At 65.9% G+C, this 14378-nt stretch overlaps 1 protein-coding gene across 2 annotated transcripts in view; it reads right to left on the bottom strand.

The window, feature by feature from the left end:
- Positions 1–14378, bottom strand: part of PARVB (parvin beta) — a 70008-nt gene that overhangs the window by 13928 nt on the left and 41702 nt on the right. For both annotated transcript variants that reach the window (XM_028532520.2, XM_036019726.1), the window contains exons 4-8: positions 13201–13303; positions 11661–11801; positions 10388–10503; positions 7714–7772; positions 5040–5059 (exon numbers count right to left, since the gene is read on the bottom strand). In XM_028532520.2, coding sequence (XP_028388321.1) covers positions 5040–5059; positions 7714–7772; positions 10388–10503; positions 11661–11801; positions 13201–13303 — 439 coding nt within the window. The remainder of the gene's footprint in view (positions 1–5039; positions 5060–7713; positions 7773–10387; positions 10504–11660; positions 11802–13200; positions 13304–14378) is intronic.

Raw genomic sequence — 14378 nt, 5'->3', positions numbered from 1 at the left:
TCCACCACGCCACAGCCGTCTGCCTCCGCCCAGGCGAGCCCTACCCCGAGTTAACTCCCACGCACGGGCCCAGCCACCCCCCAAATTCACACGGGATCAGCCCCGTCCTTCTCCAGCGAGCGGCGGCTGGAGGCTGAGTTTGAACAGCTCTCGGCTCTCGGTGGGTCTGGAAGGAGCGGGGCTGGCGGGCACCCGGGGCCTAGACCTGGCCTGATGTTGCCTCGGCCGAGCCCAGGGGGCAGGACGGGACCGGACAGAGACCACTACCGGCTGGACCCCAGGCGGGAGGGCTGAGGTCGCCAGTGCGGACACAGGGCTGCGAGGGGTTGCTGCCGGGGCAGGAGGGAAGGAGGGGGGCATTCGGAAGGGCCTGGGGCTCCCAACTTCTGTCCTGAAGGAGCCACTGTCCCCCCAAGGTTTCTGGGGTCTACAGAGAAGTCCTCTGTTACTAGCCAGGGCTTAGGCTGAACCCCAAAGTGGAGCTTGGTGGGACTGGAAACCCAACCTAATGGGGCGTGGGCTGGGAGCTCCGCCAGTGTGGGGATGGCCGGGAGGGCAGACCAGAGCCAGCCCTGGTGGGGGGTCTACAGGACTGTCCAGCCTGACCCTGGGAGGTGGGGGAGGGGCCCATGAAGAGAAGGCAGTCCCAGCCCTTGTCCCGGGCCTGGCCCTGAAAGGAAGTACTCCGTGCCCACCCGAGGGCTGGCTGCAGGGGCAGCTCACACCCCAGCCCAGCCCAGGAAGCCCCCTCCTTGGCTGCAGGGGGAGGGAAAGGCGGCGAGAGGCCTAGAGGAAGGGAGAGCAGGAAGGGGTGTGTGTGTGTGTGACATGCACACCCGTGGACGTGGTGTGTGCGTGTCCGGTGGGGGTTGGGGAAGGACCAAGAGGCACGGAGCCTTCCCACCACGGCAGCCACTCCCTCTCTGATCCGGCACGTCAGAGCACGCTCAGCACAGTCTGCTGGGGGCGGGGGGCGCGTGCTAATCTTCACAAGCAAAACACAAAATGTAAATGCAGTTTGCAAAAAGCCCAGCAGCAGAGCAGCACTTGACGTCAGCAGGTATATTTAGCTGGGCCACCGCTGGGCTGGCAGAGCCGGGGGGCAGAGGTGGCATCAGAGCCGGTCACCCGCGGCCGGCACCCTGCGGGCTGGTTTGAAGCCAGACCCGGGCTCAGACCCCCGCTGCCCGGCCCCAGAGTGCCCTGACTGTAAGCAGGTGGCCCCCTCCCTACACCTGTTTCCTCCTCGGTGACACTCGGGGAAGGCGCCCTTCCCGCACCATCAGTCTGGGAATGGAGGGCCAAGCACCCCGTCCCGGCAGGCGCCCCGTCCCTGACAGCCCCCCGTCGTCCTGCCCCAGACCCTCGCCTCCCTCCGCTGGGGACAGTCACAGAAATGAACAGGGAGCAGCCCTGCCTTTGCAGGGGCACTGGTGGGGGAGGCAGCTGGGCACAGAGGAGACAGGTGACCAAGAGGCCAGGAAGGACACGGAGAGGGGCCAGACCAACCAGCACGTGCCGGTGTCCGCCAAGTTCAACTTCAGGGACGTGTCTCGTTGGGTCCAAATAAAGTTATTTTGTTTGTGTGAGTGGAAGACTTATCCGTAGTTCTGAATTTCCGGCTTCTCTAAAGAGCTGAGGCTGGGGCTCCATTCGCAGCCGGCACCGACACGCCGCCCACGGCAGTGGGGCGGGGACTCTGCAGTTTGACCCAGACCCCACCTCTCCCCACTGCCACCCAGCAGAGGCCGAGGGGCAGCTGCCGGTGGTCACTGGACATTCCAGCCACTTTCCGCGTAGCCAGCCGGGTCCACGGGGGCACGTCACACAGGAGCCGGGATGAGAAGAGCCGGGAGGGCGCTCTCGGCAGAGGGGACAGCCAGCACGGACAGAGGCCGGGGAGCCCAGAGTGGGGGTGCCCGGCAGTGGCCTGCGAGGGGGTCGGGGGGCTGGCTCCCTCGGTGTAGGGGGGACTCCCAGTGAGGGACTCGAGTGGGCTGTGACCAGGGGTGGCGGCCTGCCCTTCCAACTGCGGGGTGGGAACAAGCTCGGCGGGCAGGAAGGGGGGGAATGATGGGGAGGGGCGGGAGGGGAAGAGGAGGAACGCTTCTGTTCCCTTCTCCCCCACCTACCCGGGGAGGGGGATGGCCGCCTTCCCAGAAAGGCAGCCAGCAACCCCGTTGCCATGGAGACCAGGCTGCAGCTCCCCAACACCCCTGGGGAGAGAGGGGCCTCCCGTCCCACCTCAGCCAGTGCAGAGATGCTGTCAGGAGTGGGAGTGGGGGGTGGGGGTGGGGGCAGCCTGGACCCCCCCAGCTCAGAGTGCTTATGAGAGACGCATTGTGGCTGAGGACATGCTCCCGGTGAAGCTCGGGGCGGCTGCCTGCCCGAGGGGGGCCTACCTGGGGCCCCGGAGGCCCCCGGGTGATGCACGCTGCGGCAGACACGGCTCCGGCCCCCAGGATGCTTACAGTCAAGCAGCCGTGGGTGAAGGGGAAGTGGACAGGGCTGGCGGGGTCCCCACACCGGCCAGGCACCCCGTGTGTGGCAGGCATGTGGCAGGGCCCGACGTGAGTGTGCACGCACACGGGGAGCACAGCAACGTGCTTCCCGGGGGCACAGACGTGCACAAGGAAGTGCCAAGGAGGGTGGGCGCAGGGCGAGCCGGAGGGTGGTCCTTTGGGGCAGGGCGGTTTGAGAAGCGACCTGGGTAAGTGCCATTTGAGGGAGAGCTGGAGGAGCTGAGGGAGTGAGCCATGGCGGGGGGGGGGGGGGGGGGCGGTGCCTGGGGGATCTAGGGGGAGAGAACCCCAGGCCCGGGGCTCTGCAGCACGAAAGCTGAAGGGAGCACGTCCCAGGTGCAGGGAGGGAGCCCCAGGCGGGCTGGGCCTGCAGGGGAACGAGGAGGCCAGAGAGGAGGAGGGGGAGGGGCATCCGGGGGGGTGGTCTGAGAAGGCCTTGAAGGGCACGCAAGGGCCGTGGCTTTGGCTTAACACAAGGAGGGGGGCAGAGGAAAGAAGAGTTAGGAGTGTGGGGGGTGCTTTAAAAAGCCTGGCCGCAGCGACAGTGTACAGGAACCAGCTAGAGGGGCCAGCCGGGGACCAGCACCACCCCAGGGAGAGCCCACCTCGGAGGGGTGAAGGTGCCCACAGGAGAAGGGCCAGCGGGAGCCCTGCTACACCCCCGAGGCTGCTGGTCTGGGCCACCGGGAGACCTGGCGCGTGCGTCAGCGGAGCCACCGAGGAGTGGAACTAATTGCCTGCCACGCGCTAATAGCCTGTTTGCACTTGTGCGCCAGCAGGAGCCTGTGAGGAATGGGGCCAACTCCTCCTCGGCTCGTGGCTGCACTGTCCCCGCCGGATGCCCAGCCGGCTCCATGCTCATCAGCCCGGCGGCGGCACCCACTGCCGCACGGCGACACCGGGCCCTCACCCCAGAGTCCCATCCTGTGCACCGGCCCGGAGTGCCCGCTCGCACTGGGGCCAGGGCTCCTCACCCAGCGTCTCTACTCGGCATGGGTGCCACACAGCACCCAACGGGGCCGATTCCCCCAAGTTCCCAGACCTCGAACCAGGCCTATCCCAAACACGGAGTGACGATACCAGAAGCCAGACGACAGCCTAAAATGCTCCCAGGGCCCCACTCGTCACCTCGTCACCTTGTCACCTCTGCGAGGGGTCTGGACCCCGCTCTGCAGAGAGACAGGGACGTGACAGAGGGGCACACTGCACCCCCACGAGGGCCCCCACGAGCACCAGGCTGCCCACAGAGCCGGTCCCCTGGGTGTCCCACACGTGCGTGGCACCCCGACTGCCGTCCCGGGACCTCAGCAACGGGACACAGGGCGGTTTCCTTTTCTCTGTCCTTTCCCCCCTTTTGTGTAAACTAATAAAGACCCTCAAACAACCTGAACTGCCACTCAAACACATGGGGAAGACGGCGTCCCCCAGGCCGCCCACCTAACAAAGCTTTAGGCACGTGCATTCGTCCCCACGGGCAAGGACTTGGAGAGCTGAAGAGCCCTCTTCGCACCCTGCCGTGGGCCCCGCAACAACCCGAGGGGACAGCGCCTGGTGGCCCAGCGGTGGAAGACTCCAGGCGAGCCCCGCACCCTGAGGCCCTGCTGCAGCTCTGGGACCAGCTCTGGCCGGCAGGCCCCCTGGGGGGGAGGGGGGGGCACGTGCAAACTTCCATTCGGTTCCCTCTCTTCCTTCTCACAGCCACGCCCCCTCCCCCGCTCACTGGAGCGCTTGGTGTCTGGGGGTCATTCAGCAAAGCAGTGAGCCTGGCTCGAGCTGCCTCTGGGTTTGAATGCTGCCACGAGCTGTCCCTCTGTCCCCTGTCCCTCGCGGAGGGGCCGATGGGGTCGTGGGACTGTACCAGGACAGGGCCACGGCCACTGAGAACGAGCAGTAATCACTGCCCCACAGAAGGAGCCGGGCCGGCCAGTGCGGCACGCACCGTCATCCCGCAGATCCCCTCGGCGACCTTGGGCTGACCCGCATCTCAGAGGAGGAGCCCAGAGGGGGAGGAGCAGGCCAAAGGACGCCCAGCGGGCAGCACGGCCAAGGCCGCCCGCCTCGGAGGACGTCCGCTGAGCCAGAGGCTTCAAGGTGGAAAGGCCGCACACGAAAGCACAGAAACCCTCTCCCGGCTAATTACGCTAATTACGCTCCTCACTCCGGCCGGCGTGTCCGCCCTCCCCTCTGTCCTCCCCGCGCCCTCTCAGTCCCCGCAGGCGGGCGCAGGCCACAGCCCAGACGCGTCCCTGCCCTCCGTCCCGCCGCCCGCCCCTCCTCAGCGCCCGGCCTCGCCCGGCCCCAAGAACTAACACAGCCCACGGCACGGGCCCACGGGAGCCACGAGCTTCCTCTGGATTCCAGAACTGCGTGGGGAGTGGGGGCGGTGCATGAGCAACATGCACAAGGGGTCCTGCTGCCCCTGAGTAACTGTCTGATCTCCGGGGCTTTCTGGGGTGACCCCAAAGTGCCCTACGGCCCCAGACTCCCCAACCGCATCCCGCTCCTGGGGTTACTTACCAAACCGACCCATCATCGCCCTGCAAAGAAGAAACAGAGAGAGAGCCGTCAGCAGGGCGCCCGGGCCCGGGTCAGGGAGGCGTCGCGGAAGCCAGGGCCCCAAAGCGCCCTCCCAAGGGGCGGCTTATGAAACTGTAGCCCTGTTTTGGTGAATTCCACCCCGCAGTGAAGCACCGTCTTTATGGAAACCACCCCCTCAGCGTCTCGTGGGGGGGGGGGGTATTCAGATCACGGAAGCACTAACACGGAGAGCATTTCAGCAGCGAACGGCTCCTCCACAGCCGTGAACTTGAAAATACAAGGCTGTGGGTGACCAAGGGCCCACGCCCGTGAGTGAACACGGTGCACTTTCCAGGAGCCCTGACCCTAAAGGGTCCTGCGGGACCCAGGAGACGGGACACCTCGCTTCTCCCGGACGACCTCAAGGGCGCGCACACAGCCACCTTCCTGAGAGGGGAGGCGATCTTCGGTCTGTCCCCAAAGCCCTCTTGACCCAAGCCCTTTGGCTCCGTCTCACTTAACAAGCATGTTCTTGAGCACCTACTAGGTGCAGGTCATGGAGATACAGAAATGAGCAGCCCTGGCCCTGCCCTCGTGGCACCCAGTGGTGACAGAGACCCATGAGCCCACATTGCCACACGGTCTGTGTGCCCCCAGTATGACATACGGGAGATGCTATAGGAACTAAAGGAAGCCAGCCACGCCTGCTTGCAAACAGGGAGGGCTTCCTGGAGGAGGTGGCCTCAGACCTGCCTCTAGAAAGAGACGTGGGAAGGACATTGAGGCTAGATGGGAAGAGGGACGCCTCCCAAGCTGCGAGGGGACTGGAGCCACACGTGGCGGAGGCAGGCGTCGGATGCCACACCTGCTGAGGCCACGCACACAGAGGGGAGGGATGGGTGAGAGCAAACCCCCGAGTCAGGAGCAGGGGGCTGAGCGGCCTCTGCTGGAAGAAACCCTCCCGCTCCGGCGTAGGGGTGCTCCCCGTCCTGCTGACACCCCCGGGGCCACACGGCCCTTCCCACCAGCTGGACTGCACACGTCCAAGGGCACACCCTTCCTCGCCAGCTGGACCGCCAGCCCTGGGGAGAGGAGCGCCCCTCCGCCTCTCAGCGCCCGGCACCGCGCCTGGCACACAGTAGGCCTGCTGCATGCCGATGAGTGCCGTGGACTGTGGAAGCCACTCGCCCACCCGTCACCTCTGACGACAGCTCACCCGCCCCCCCACACCCCCCCCTTCTCTCAGGTCTCCCTCAGCCTGCCCGTGGGCCCGACTGCCCCTCCCCCCTCCAGCCCAGGACGGCCTTCCTGCTGGCCCTGACCCACGGAGCTCCACGGCAAGCATGGGGGTCCCGGGGGCCCGTGGCCACTGTCACTCCCTCAGGACCCGGAGGGCACGTGGGGGGACACCCAGCTCCAGGAGAGCGTGTGAGCAGGGACAGGGCTGCACCTTGTCACCACCCCCAGACGGGCCTGAGACCCGCCCAGCGGAGCCCGGCACGGACTGCCCACACAGGACTGTCAGCAGACACAGCGGCTGTCATTTCAAGGTGCTCGGTTTTGGGGTGGCATGTCCCACGGACAACACTGACACCGGCCCATCCTGCTTCTCCTCGCGCTGCCCCATGTCCCCCCTCCCCGCCCCCAACCCCCTCCATGGGCTTGGGACAGATGCGCACACCCCTCGGGCCACGGCCAGCACCCTCTCCCCACCCCCACCCCCACCTGACAGCGCCCACCCCAGGAGCGGCCTCCCGTGTCGGCACCGGGCTTTCAGAGACCCCCCCGGAGTCCGTGACACGGTAACTCATCAGCCCGAGAGCCGCGAGGATGGGTTCGAGGAGACCATCCATTTTTAATGTTCTGTTTCACCCGAAACAGGTGTCTCGGAGAGGCACAAAGGCCATGAATTTTAAAGACGCTTAACATGGTGTCACACGGGCCCCTACACGCGACATGCGAAATGTAACGTCTGATTTGCTCCTCTCGGGAGACGTGAAGGCCCTGGGGCTCCGTGACCAGGGCCCTCGGGCTGGCTCCGCGGGGCAGAGGCGGCTCCGCCCGCCGGCCAGGGGTCGGCTCCCGTCCAGCCGCCGGCTCTTCCCTCGGCCGGAGCCAGGGTGGGCGGTGGGTGAGTGGGGGTCCCTCCACCGGCCGAGCGCCAGCTCCCTCCCTGTCCCCTCTCTCAACATCCCCAAGGCCACCTTCTACCGTAAGGGGAGACAAGCCCACCGGTTTCTCTGGGGACTAGCTCGTGCCGACACGGAACCCTGTGGGGTCGAGCACTCCCACGACAGGGAAGCTCAAGGTTACACATTTCTCTTCATCCTCTGCTTCCTTGCAGGAGATTTTGAACGCGGTTAATTATGCCTTTCCTTGTTTGTTATTCTCTGTCTCGTTCCAGGAAAGATTCCAGGCGGTCTGAAGAGGCCCTGTGCCGTATATTTTTGTTTACGCTTCCTACTTGGGGAGAGATGACAGGTCCAGAATTTCTCATTTACATTCCAAACCCAACCGCTCGCCTGCCCTTCCTCACAAAGAAGGAAAATAAAAAACTTTAAAGGAAGCATGTGGAGGGTGTGAAGCCGGGACAGACACTTGGATGGAAATTTGATCCTACAGTTCAGGGACGTGGCATGCTGGGTCCCTGGGACAGGGCCACGGGTCCACTTACTCGGTGGTCGTGGTCAGCTCCTCCGTGACGTGGCTGGAGTGCAGCAGGCCTTCCCGCTTCTGCAAACCCCAAAACGAACACATGAACACGCCAACGTCCGGGCGGGGGGAAACACCAGAGGGGGAGCGCCGTCGCTGACGGAGAGCCGCAGCCGTGGACAGGGGTCAGGGCCAGGAGGCCGCCTCAGGGGCCACGAAAGATCCAAGTGGCACGTGCAGAACACCCAAGCCACATGAGGGGACCAGAGGCAGTGCCCCCTTTGGTGGCCGGAAGCTGTGGGTTCTCCACATTGCTCTGAGAGCTGGCAGCTTCGGGGGTCTCAGGAGGAACGCCCAGCTCCCAGCCCCCCCATTCCCAGCTTTGCGTCCTGCACCTAGGAGAGGCAGGGGCCCCGGGGAACACATGTGACAAGGGGGAACCCCAAGGACATTACACACGAGAACCAGGTTGAATGGGGTCCCCCCGATGTTGTGGCCATTCCGAATCTCCAAACTTGACCTTATTTGGAAACAGGTCTTTGCAGATACAATTAGTTAAGATGAAGTCCTACTGGACGAGGGTGGGTCTTAGCTCCGACAGGACGGGGCCCTCTCAGAAGAGAAAGGAGCAACACCGAAACGTGGGCGGAGAGGAGACAGGCCCCCGAGACGGTGGGAGCAGAGACCAGCCGGGTATGCCGACGAGCCAAGGAGACCCGCGGGCCGCCGACAGCCACCAGAAGCTGGGAGAGGCTGGGGGGACCCTCCCTCGGAGCCTTCGGAGGGACCACGGCCTCCGGAACTGGGCGGGAGCGCACGTCTGCTGGTTTGACGCTCTTGTCCAGGGCGAGCGGCCCCAGGACCCCGACAGTGTGCGACACCCGTGCCCCGGAGCCGGCAGGTGTGAGGAGGACGGTGGTGGGCAGCGGTGTGGGGGCAGCCTGTATGCTACGGGGCCTCGGGGTGCAGCTCAGCAGCCAGCTAACCTGCCCCCCCCACTGGAAGCCCCTCCTCGAACCCCTTCCAGGGACAGGGCGCTTAGCCCCTGCTGGGCAGCCCGCCCACGGTGGACACCGCTCAGCAGAGACACTTCTTGGTCGTGGCTGTGTTCAGCCTGCAGGGACCGCTCGATGCTGGCTCCTGTCACCGCGGTGACCACACACGGGTGGGGGGGCAGCTGCCAGCCCCCTCATGGCCGCACCCCGACTGACTCTCTGGGGCACCCACCACGGGGCCCAGGACAGTCTCCCCACATACACATCGGCCATGCACTGGGCAGGTACTGGGTGCCGGGCGCAGGACCAGTACCGAACAGACAAGGCGGAGTGTGTTAGAGGGTTGTGGTGTGACCTCGGTTTTGGGGGGGTCCTTGTGGCGCAGAGACATTAAACAATGTCCCAGGGCCACCACCGGGGGGCACGGAGGCCCTGGACTCCCCCCTTGCCCCGACCAACTGCCACCCTCCCACACCTCCCGCCCTCAGCCCGGACAGTGGGATATGGGGCACAGGCCAGGGGCCACAGGGAAGGCAGGCGGCTCTGCACTCGGGGAATCGGGCGGAGGCCTGAGGCCGGCCGGCCCCCTCTGGCCGTGGCCCAGGGAATCCTTCCATGACCCTGGTCCGGGAGGACGCGCCAGCGAGTGCTTGCCCGGGTCAGGGAAGCTTTCCACAGACCCAAAGATTTCCTTGGACCAGAGCTCAGGCCTGAAAGGAAATACCCCAATCACCGAGCCGCACGGCTCTCGGGGCCCCGCAGCTGACGTGTGCGGGTCTGCAAACCACGTGCCCGTGTCCTCAGGAGGCCTTTCCCGGCCGGCTGGCTGGCCAGCCGGCCACCTCGAGGGGGACCCTCTCCAGAGGCCAGGGAAGGGCACTCTCGCCCACCAGGTCAAGGCCAAGCTCCCAGGTCACGGAGGGGTCACAGCATTGGGAAACCCGGGAGCAGCCGGACCCTCGCAGACCACAGAGACCACGGGCCCCGTAAGTTTGCCAACCCGAGGAGAGCGTGGAGCTGGACACCCGGACACCCGGGTTCCGAGGGCCACCCCAACGGTCTGGCAGAGGCTGCTGTTCTTGCCGGACCCAGGTGGGCTTTCCTGCCAGCCACCCCGGTAGGCAGTGTGGGGTGCCAGGCACCCCGTAGGTGCTTAACACACGTGTGCTGGACCGAACCGCCAGCACAGAGCCGGGGCAGGGTCTGTCCCCCTGCCCCCAGGACGGGCCGCCTCCTGGTTACACGTCTCCAAGGGAAACCAGAGAAACACCCCGGAGAAGGCCGTGCGTGGGGGCGGCAGCCTGGCGCAGACAGAGCGGGGGCGCGCGGCTGTAACCGGGGTGTCTGTGTCACGCGTGGGGCTCCTCCTTCTCCAGCGAGCAGCCAGCCCCTCCAACAGGGCTGCACTCCGACTGCTTGGCTTTCGAGAGGAACGAATGTGCTTCAAAATGTGGAAAATTAAACCCCAACACTCGGATGCCTCGGAGGCTGCCTCTGCAAATCACTGCCATTGTTCCCGCTCCAATCACGGATCCCGACAGCGGGCCGAGACGCACGTTTCGTCAAGAGAGAGAGAGAAGGTAGCCTCTGATGCGGGTGGGCGTGGGGGAGGGGGAGAAGAGGGAAACGCAGGAGAAAAGTGTCCAGCTGCCTCTGTGGCAGTGCTGCGGGCGGGCCAGCTGCCCGGCGCCCAGTACTCACCCGCACGACCACCACCTGCACGGACACGTGTTCGGGGAGGCGGATCGGGGCCCGGAAGTGCGTGGCCAGCGACACGAGGAGGTGGAGGATGGCCACCAGGTTCTTCCCGTGAATTGCTTGTGGGGGGGAGGGGGAAGAAAGAAGGAGCCACTTTAGACCGGTTGCATTGGGACCCCCAGCCCACGTCCCAAAGGCGATAGAGGTGCCGTGTGTGGATGAGACCCCAGAGGATGGGCGTGGGGGAAGCCACAGGCCCAGGAAAGGGGACGAGAGCTAATGAGCATCCTAAGTGAGCTGAGTCGCAGCTCCCAATGCTTTCCTTTCCCGCTGGCTCAGGCGACTTGTGTGACCACTTCAGAGAGCCTGAGGCTCTTCCAAGGGAGGAAACGGGGTGGCGGTGAGAGGAGATGAGCAGGGACGGAAAGATCGGGACGAACGGGCTGTCCTGGCCCGCAGCTGTCACAGCGTTGTGCACTGTTATCTCGGCCCCTTGGAACACCCTCTCCCGGCGCAACCAGCGTCCCCGCAGGGGAGGCCAAGAGGGTGGTGCTGCTGGGGGACGTGAGCCGTGACTGCCGCCCGCCCCGACCCCGGGACTCCTCTCCAGGACGGGGACTGGAGCACCTGCCGTCACCATGCTGTGTGCGGCTTTCCAGCGTCCAAGGCAATCGATTCCCCACCCACAGGGTTCTGCCACCCACAAGGTCAGCCCGGGCCTGTCCGAGGTCTCGAGGTCAAGGAACCAGGGGCACATGTCACCGCAACGAGGGGAGCGCTTTGAAGCCACACCTGGGCTGCCCTCCACTGAGGGTGGGTGGGTTGGGGGGAGGGAAGCCAGGGAAAAAACTCTCAAGTTGCCTTGGTTTAGATCTTCATCTTCCGGGCTCCTGGCTTGGCCGGATGTACGGTGACGTCATGCCTTCCTAACCCGGGTGCGCTCCGAGACCCAGCCTGGGGGCCGGCGCCAGCCCTCCCTGCCCTGGGGGACATCGTGCAGCTCCCCTCTGTATCTGGGGCGGGGCCCTTGGCGAGAACCCCACCCGGCTTCTCCGGTACAACCCCAATTCCCATCTGGCCCCCGAAGTCTGTCCGATGTACCCAGCCAGAAACAACCGCACTCTGCTCTGAGGTTCGGGGGGATGGGGACAGAAACTGGTGGCTGTGGCCGAGGCCCTTAACTATGAGTTCCTGAGCCTGGGGACGCTGGCTTTCTCCTCTCCTCGCCGCCTGTCACAGAGCAGGAGCGGGACGCCCCTCCCCCGCCGCCGCTCACCGTCCACGGTCCACTGGGGCGCCCAGCCGTGGGGCCGCAGCAGGTCCTGCACGGCCTCCAGCACCGTGTGCAGCTTCTGCTTCTGCGCAATTTCCGACTGCGTGACCTCGGCCACGTTCAGCTTGCAGCCCGCCAGCTTTTCTGCGAGGAGGAGGAGGAGGAGGACAAGAGCGAGAGGCAGAGGGTCAGGCAGAGCTGGGGGCGCTCAGGACCGCCTGTCAGGGGGCTGCAACGAGGTCCCCTCCACGGCGGAGCCCATCACCTGCAGCCAAGGGGGTTTCAGGGTGCCTGGCAACGGGACCCCGAATCTCACGCCATCCGCGTGCCAGGATGCAAAGGGGGCGGGGGAGAGGGAGGAGCAGTGGGCATCCCGGCCGCTCACAGAAAACATACAAAACAATTCAGGGTGCAGCGGGCAGGCACGGGGGTGGCCTGCGGGGGCAGTCGGGGAGGGGAGCACCCCGATCAGAGGATGAGGAGGGCCTGCTGTGTCACCGCCCCCCCCCCACCCCGCCCCCCTCCTCAGGCACCCTCTGCTGTAACTATGGGAAAACATGGCCCCGCCCCCTCTGCAGCCGGAGTGTCCCCGCCCCCTTGGGCGGGGCCTCCTGTCGACTCCAGGAAGCGTGCTATCTATCCCACGTGCCAGGGGACTCGGAGTCCTCCAGGCCACCCTTGCAGCGCAGGTGGGGCCCTGAACATTCATTACAGCTCCTTGGGGACGAGAGACTGTGGAGGAGACAGCTGGTCCCTGGACGGAGCCCAGGCCCAGAGACCCAGGCAAACACTGGACCCACCTCCTGCCGAAGGGGCCGCCCCCGCCCTTGGAGGTGAGGGGCCCACAGGGCGCTCCTCACTGACTCGGTCAGTCGGCACGGTGGCCGTGTGACCGTCACCCAGAGGAACTCAGGGACTCAGCAGCCCCTGCTCTTGCTTTTCATTTCTGTCTCTTTTTCTGCTACCACTTACTGACTCCAGACAGCACGCCGGCACTGCCGACTGCTCCGCGTGCGTGAGCTCGGCGGGGAGCTCTGACTGTCCCCGGCCGGTGACACAGAAAGGGCTGCCCGCCTGCCCCCACGAGTCACACCCCTCACGTGCACAGCCCACTCACAGAACGCCCTCTGGGGACCCGCCCACACCTGCACCTCCCGCCTGAGGGGGCTGACAGTGCTCACGGCCGGGGCGCAGGCCAGCAGGGAGGGCGGACCCAGAGGACACGCGCCCCGTGCTCTCCCCTGTCCATGCTCCCCCTGCATGCACGTGCCCGACAGCACAGAAGGCACAGACGGTCTGGAAGCTATGCGTGACCAGCTGCCGCCCGTGGCTGGGAGCTCTGGTGTGATGCCCCCACCCCGGGGTGCCCCTTCCCCCTCCCCCCCCAAGAAAAGATGAGAGGGCAGGTGGCCTGAAGCTCAGGGACGCCGCCCGGGTGCTGTGGGCTCAGTGCCGCAGCCTGGCCTGGGGGTGGCCCTGTGCTGGGGCCCTTGGAGAGGGCACGGGGGAGCAGGACATGGGGGCGCCCTTCCCGTGGACTCACCCAGGAGCTTCTGCAGCACTTGGCCATCATAGAGGTCCTCCTCCAGCTGCTTCACGATGATCCGCTCCTCCACCAGCACGTCGTTGACCCAGTCGATGAGGACCTGGGGGGGCGGGCACACGGCAGGCTCAGCAGCGCCGGGCGGGCCGCCACGGCAATGACGGGGTCGCACGGGAACCGAGGGCGCTGCCCGTGGCATGGGGGCTGGGCAGGCCAGGACGGGGAAGGCAAGCTTCTTCCAGGCTGCAGGGGGCCGGAGGGGGCTGAGCCACCCCCGGGTGGCCAGGGGCTCCCACGGGAATTCTAGAGAACCGCCCTGGACTGGGCCTCCTCCAAGTGGGAGCTCGGGGAAATGGCAACACCTGGTCACCACACATGGAGGACAGGGGAGTGAACGGGTGAGTGCGGGTAGCAGGGCGCCGCCGGGCGCGATGCAGGACAGGCCGGCCACAAAGTGTCTGTCTCCTCCCTGCCCACGAGCCCCTCACGGAACAGTCTGGGTCACGCAGAGCCCAGGGCTGCAAAGCAAAGAGGATCACACAGGGTCGCCAGCTCTGGGCGCCTCCTCTTCCCAGCAGTTCCGAGGAGATAGGATTCACACACCCCCTGTGGCCTCGTGGGTTTCCGCAGACTCACAACCCTGTGCCACCGTCGCCACAGTCCCTGGAAGGACACGTCAACCCCCAAGAAAGAAACCCGGCACCTGTTAACAGCCACTCTCCCCCCCGCCCCCTGACCCCCGTTCCTTCTGACAACTGAGCTGCGCTCCCTGTGCTCAGACCTGCCTGCTCCGGACGCTCCGTGTGAGGGGGGTCGCAGGACACGTGACCCTCCGTGCCTGGCTCCCTTCACTTAGCGTGGTGTTTCTGAGGTCTGTCCCCGGCGCCCGGGGTGTCAGTACCTCGTTCCTCCCTACAGGCGAACCCCAGTCAAGGACGCACACGTGAGCACACGTGCACACACACGCTTGCTGGAGCCCCTCGTCAGCCGGGGCTGTCCCATCTGCGTGGCGGACGTGGGTGACGCTGCTCCGATGTGGGCGCACGCACGTGGCACGTGAGCACGTGGCTGCGTCTCCAGGCCTGCCCTCCCCTGAAGCCTTCGCTTGGCCACTCTGCCCGCTGCACTCACGGGTGGTAGTTTACTGACGAAGACAGCTCCGAGGGCGGGACCACCCA

This window comes from Phyllostomus discolor, chromosome 2 (assembly GCF_004126475.2).
Source record: "Phyllostomus discolor isolate MPI-MPIP mPhyDis1 chromosome 2, mPhyDis1.pri.v3, whole genome shotgun sequence".
NCBI classification, from domain to species: Eukaryota; Metazoa; Chordata; class Mammalia; order Chiroptera; family Phyllostomidae; genus Phyllostomus; species Phyllostomus discolor.
Note: the sequence above shows the minus strand (reverse complement) of the source record. Positions and strands in the feature narration are given on the sequence as shown.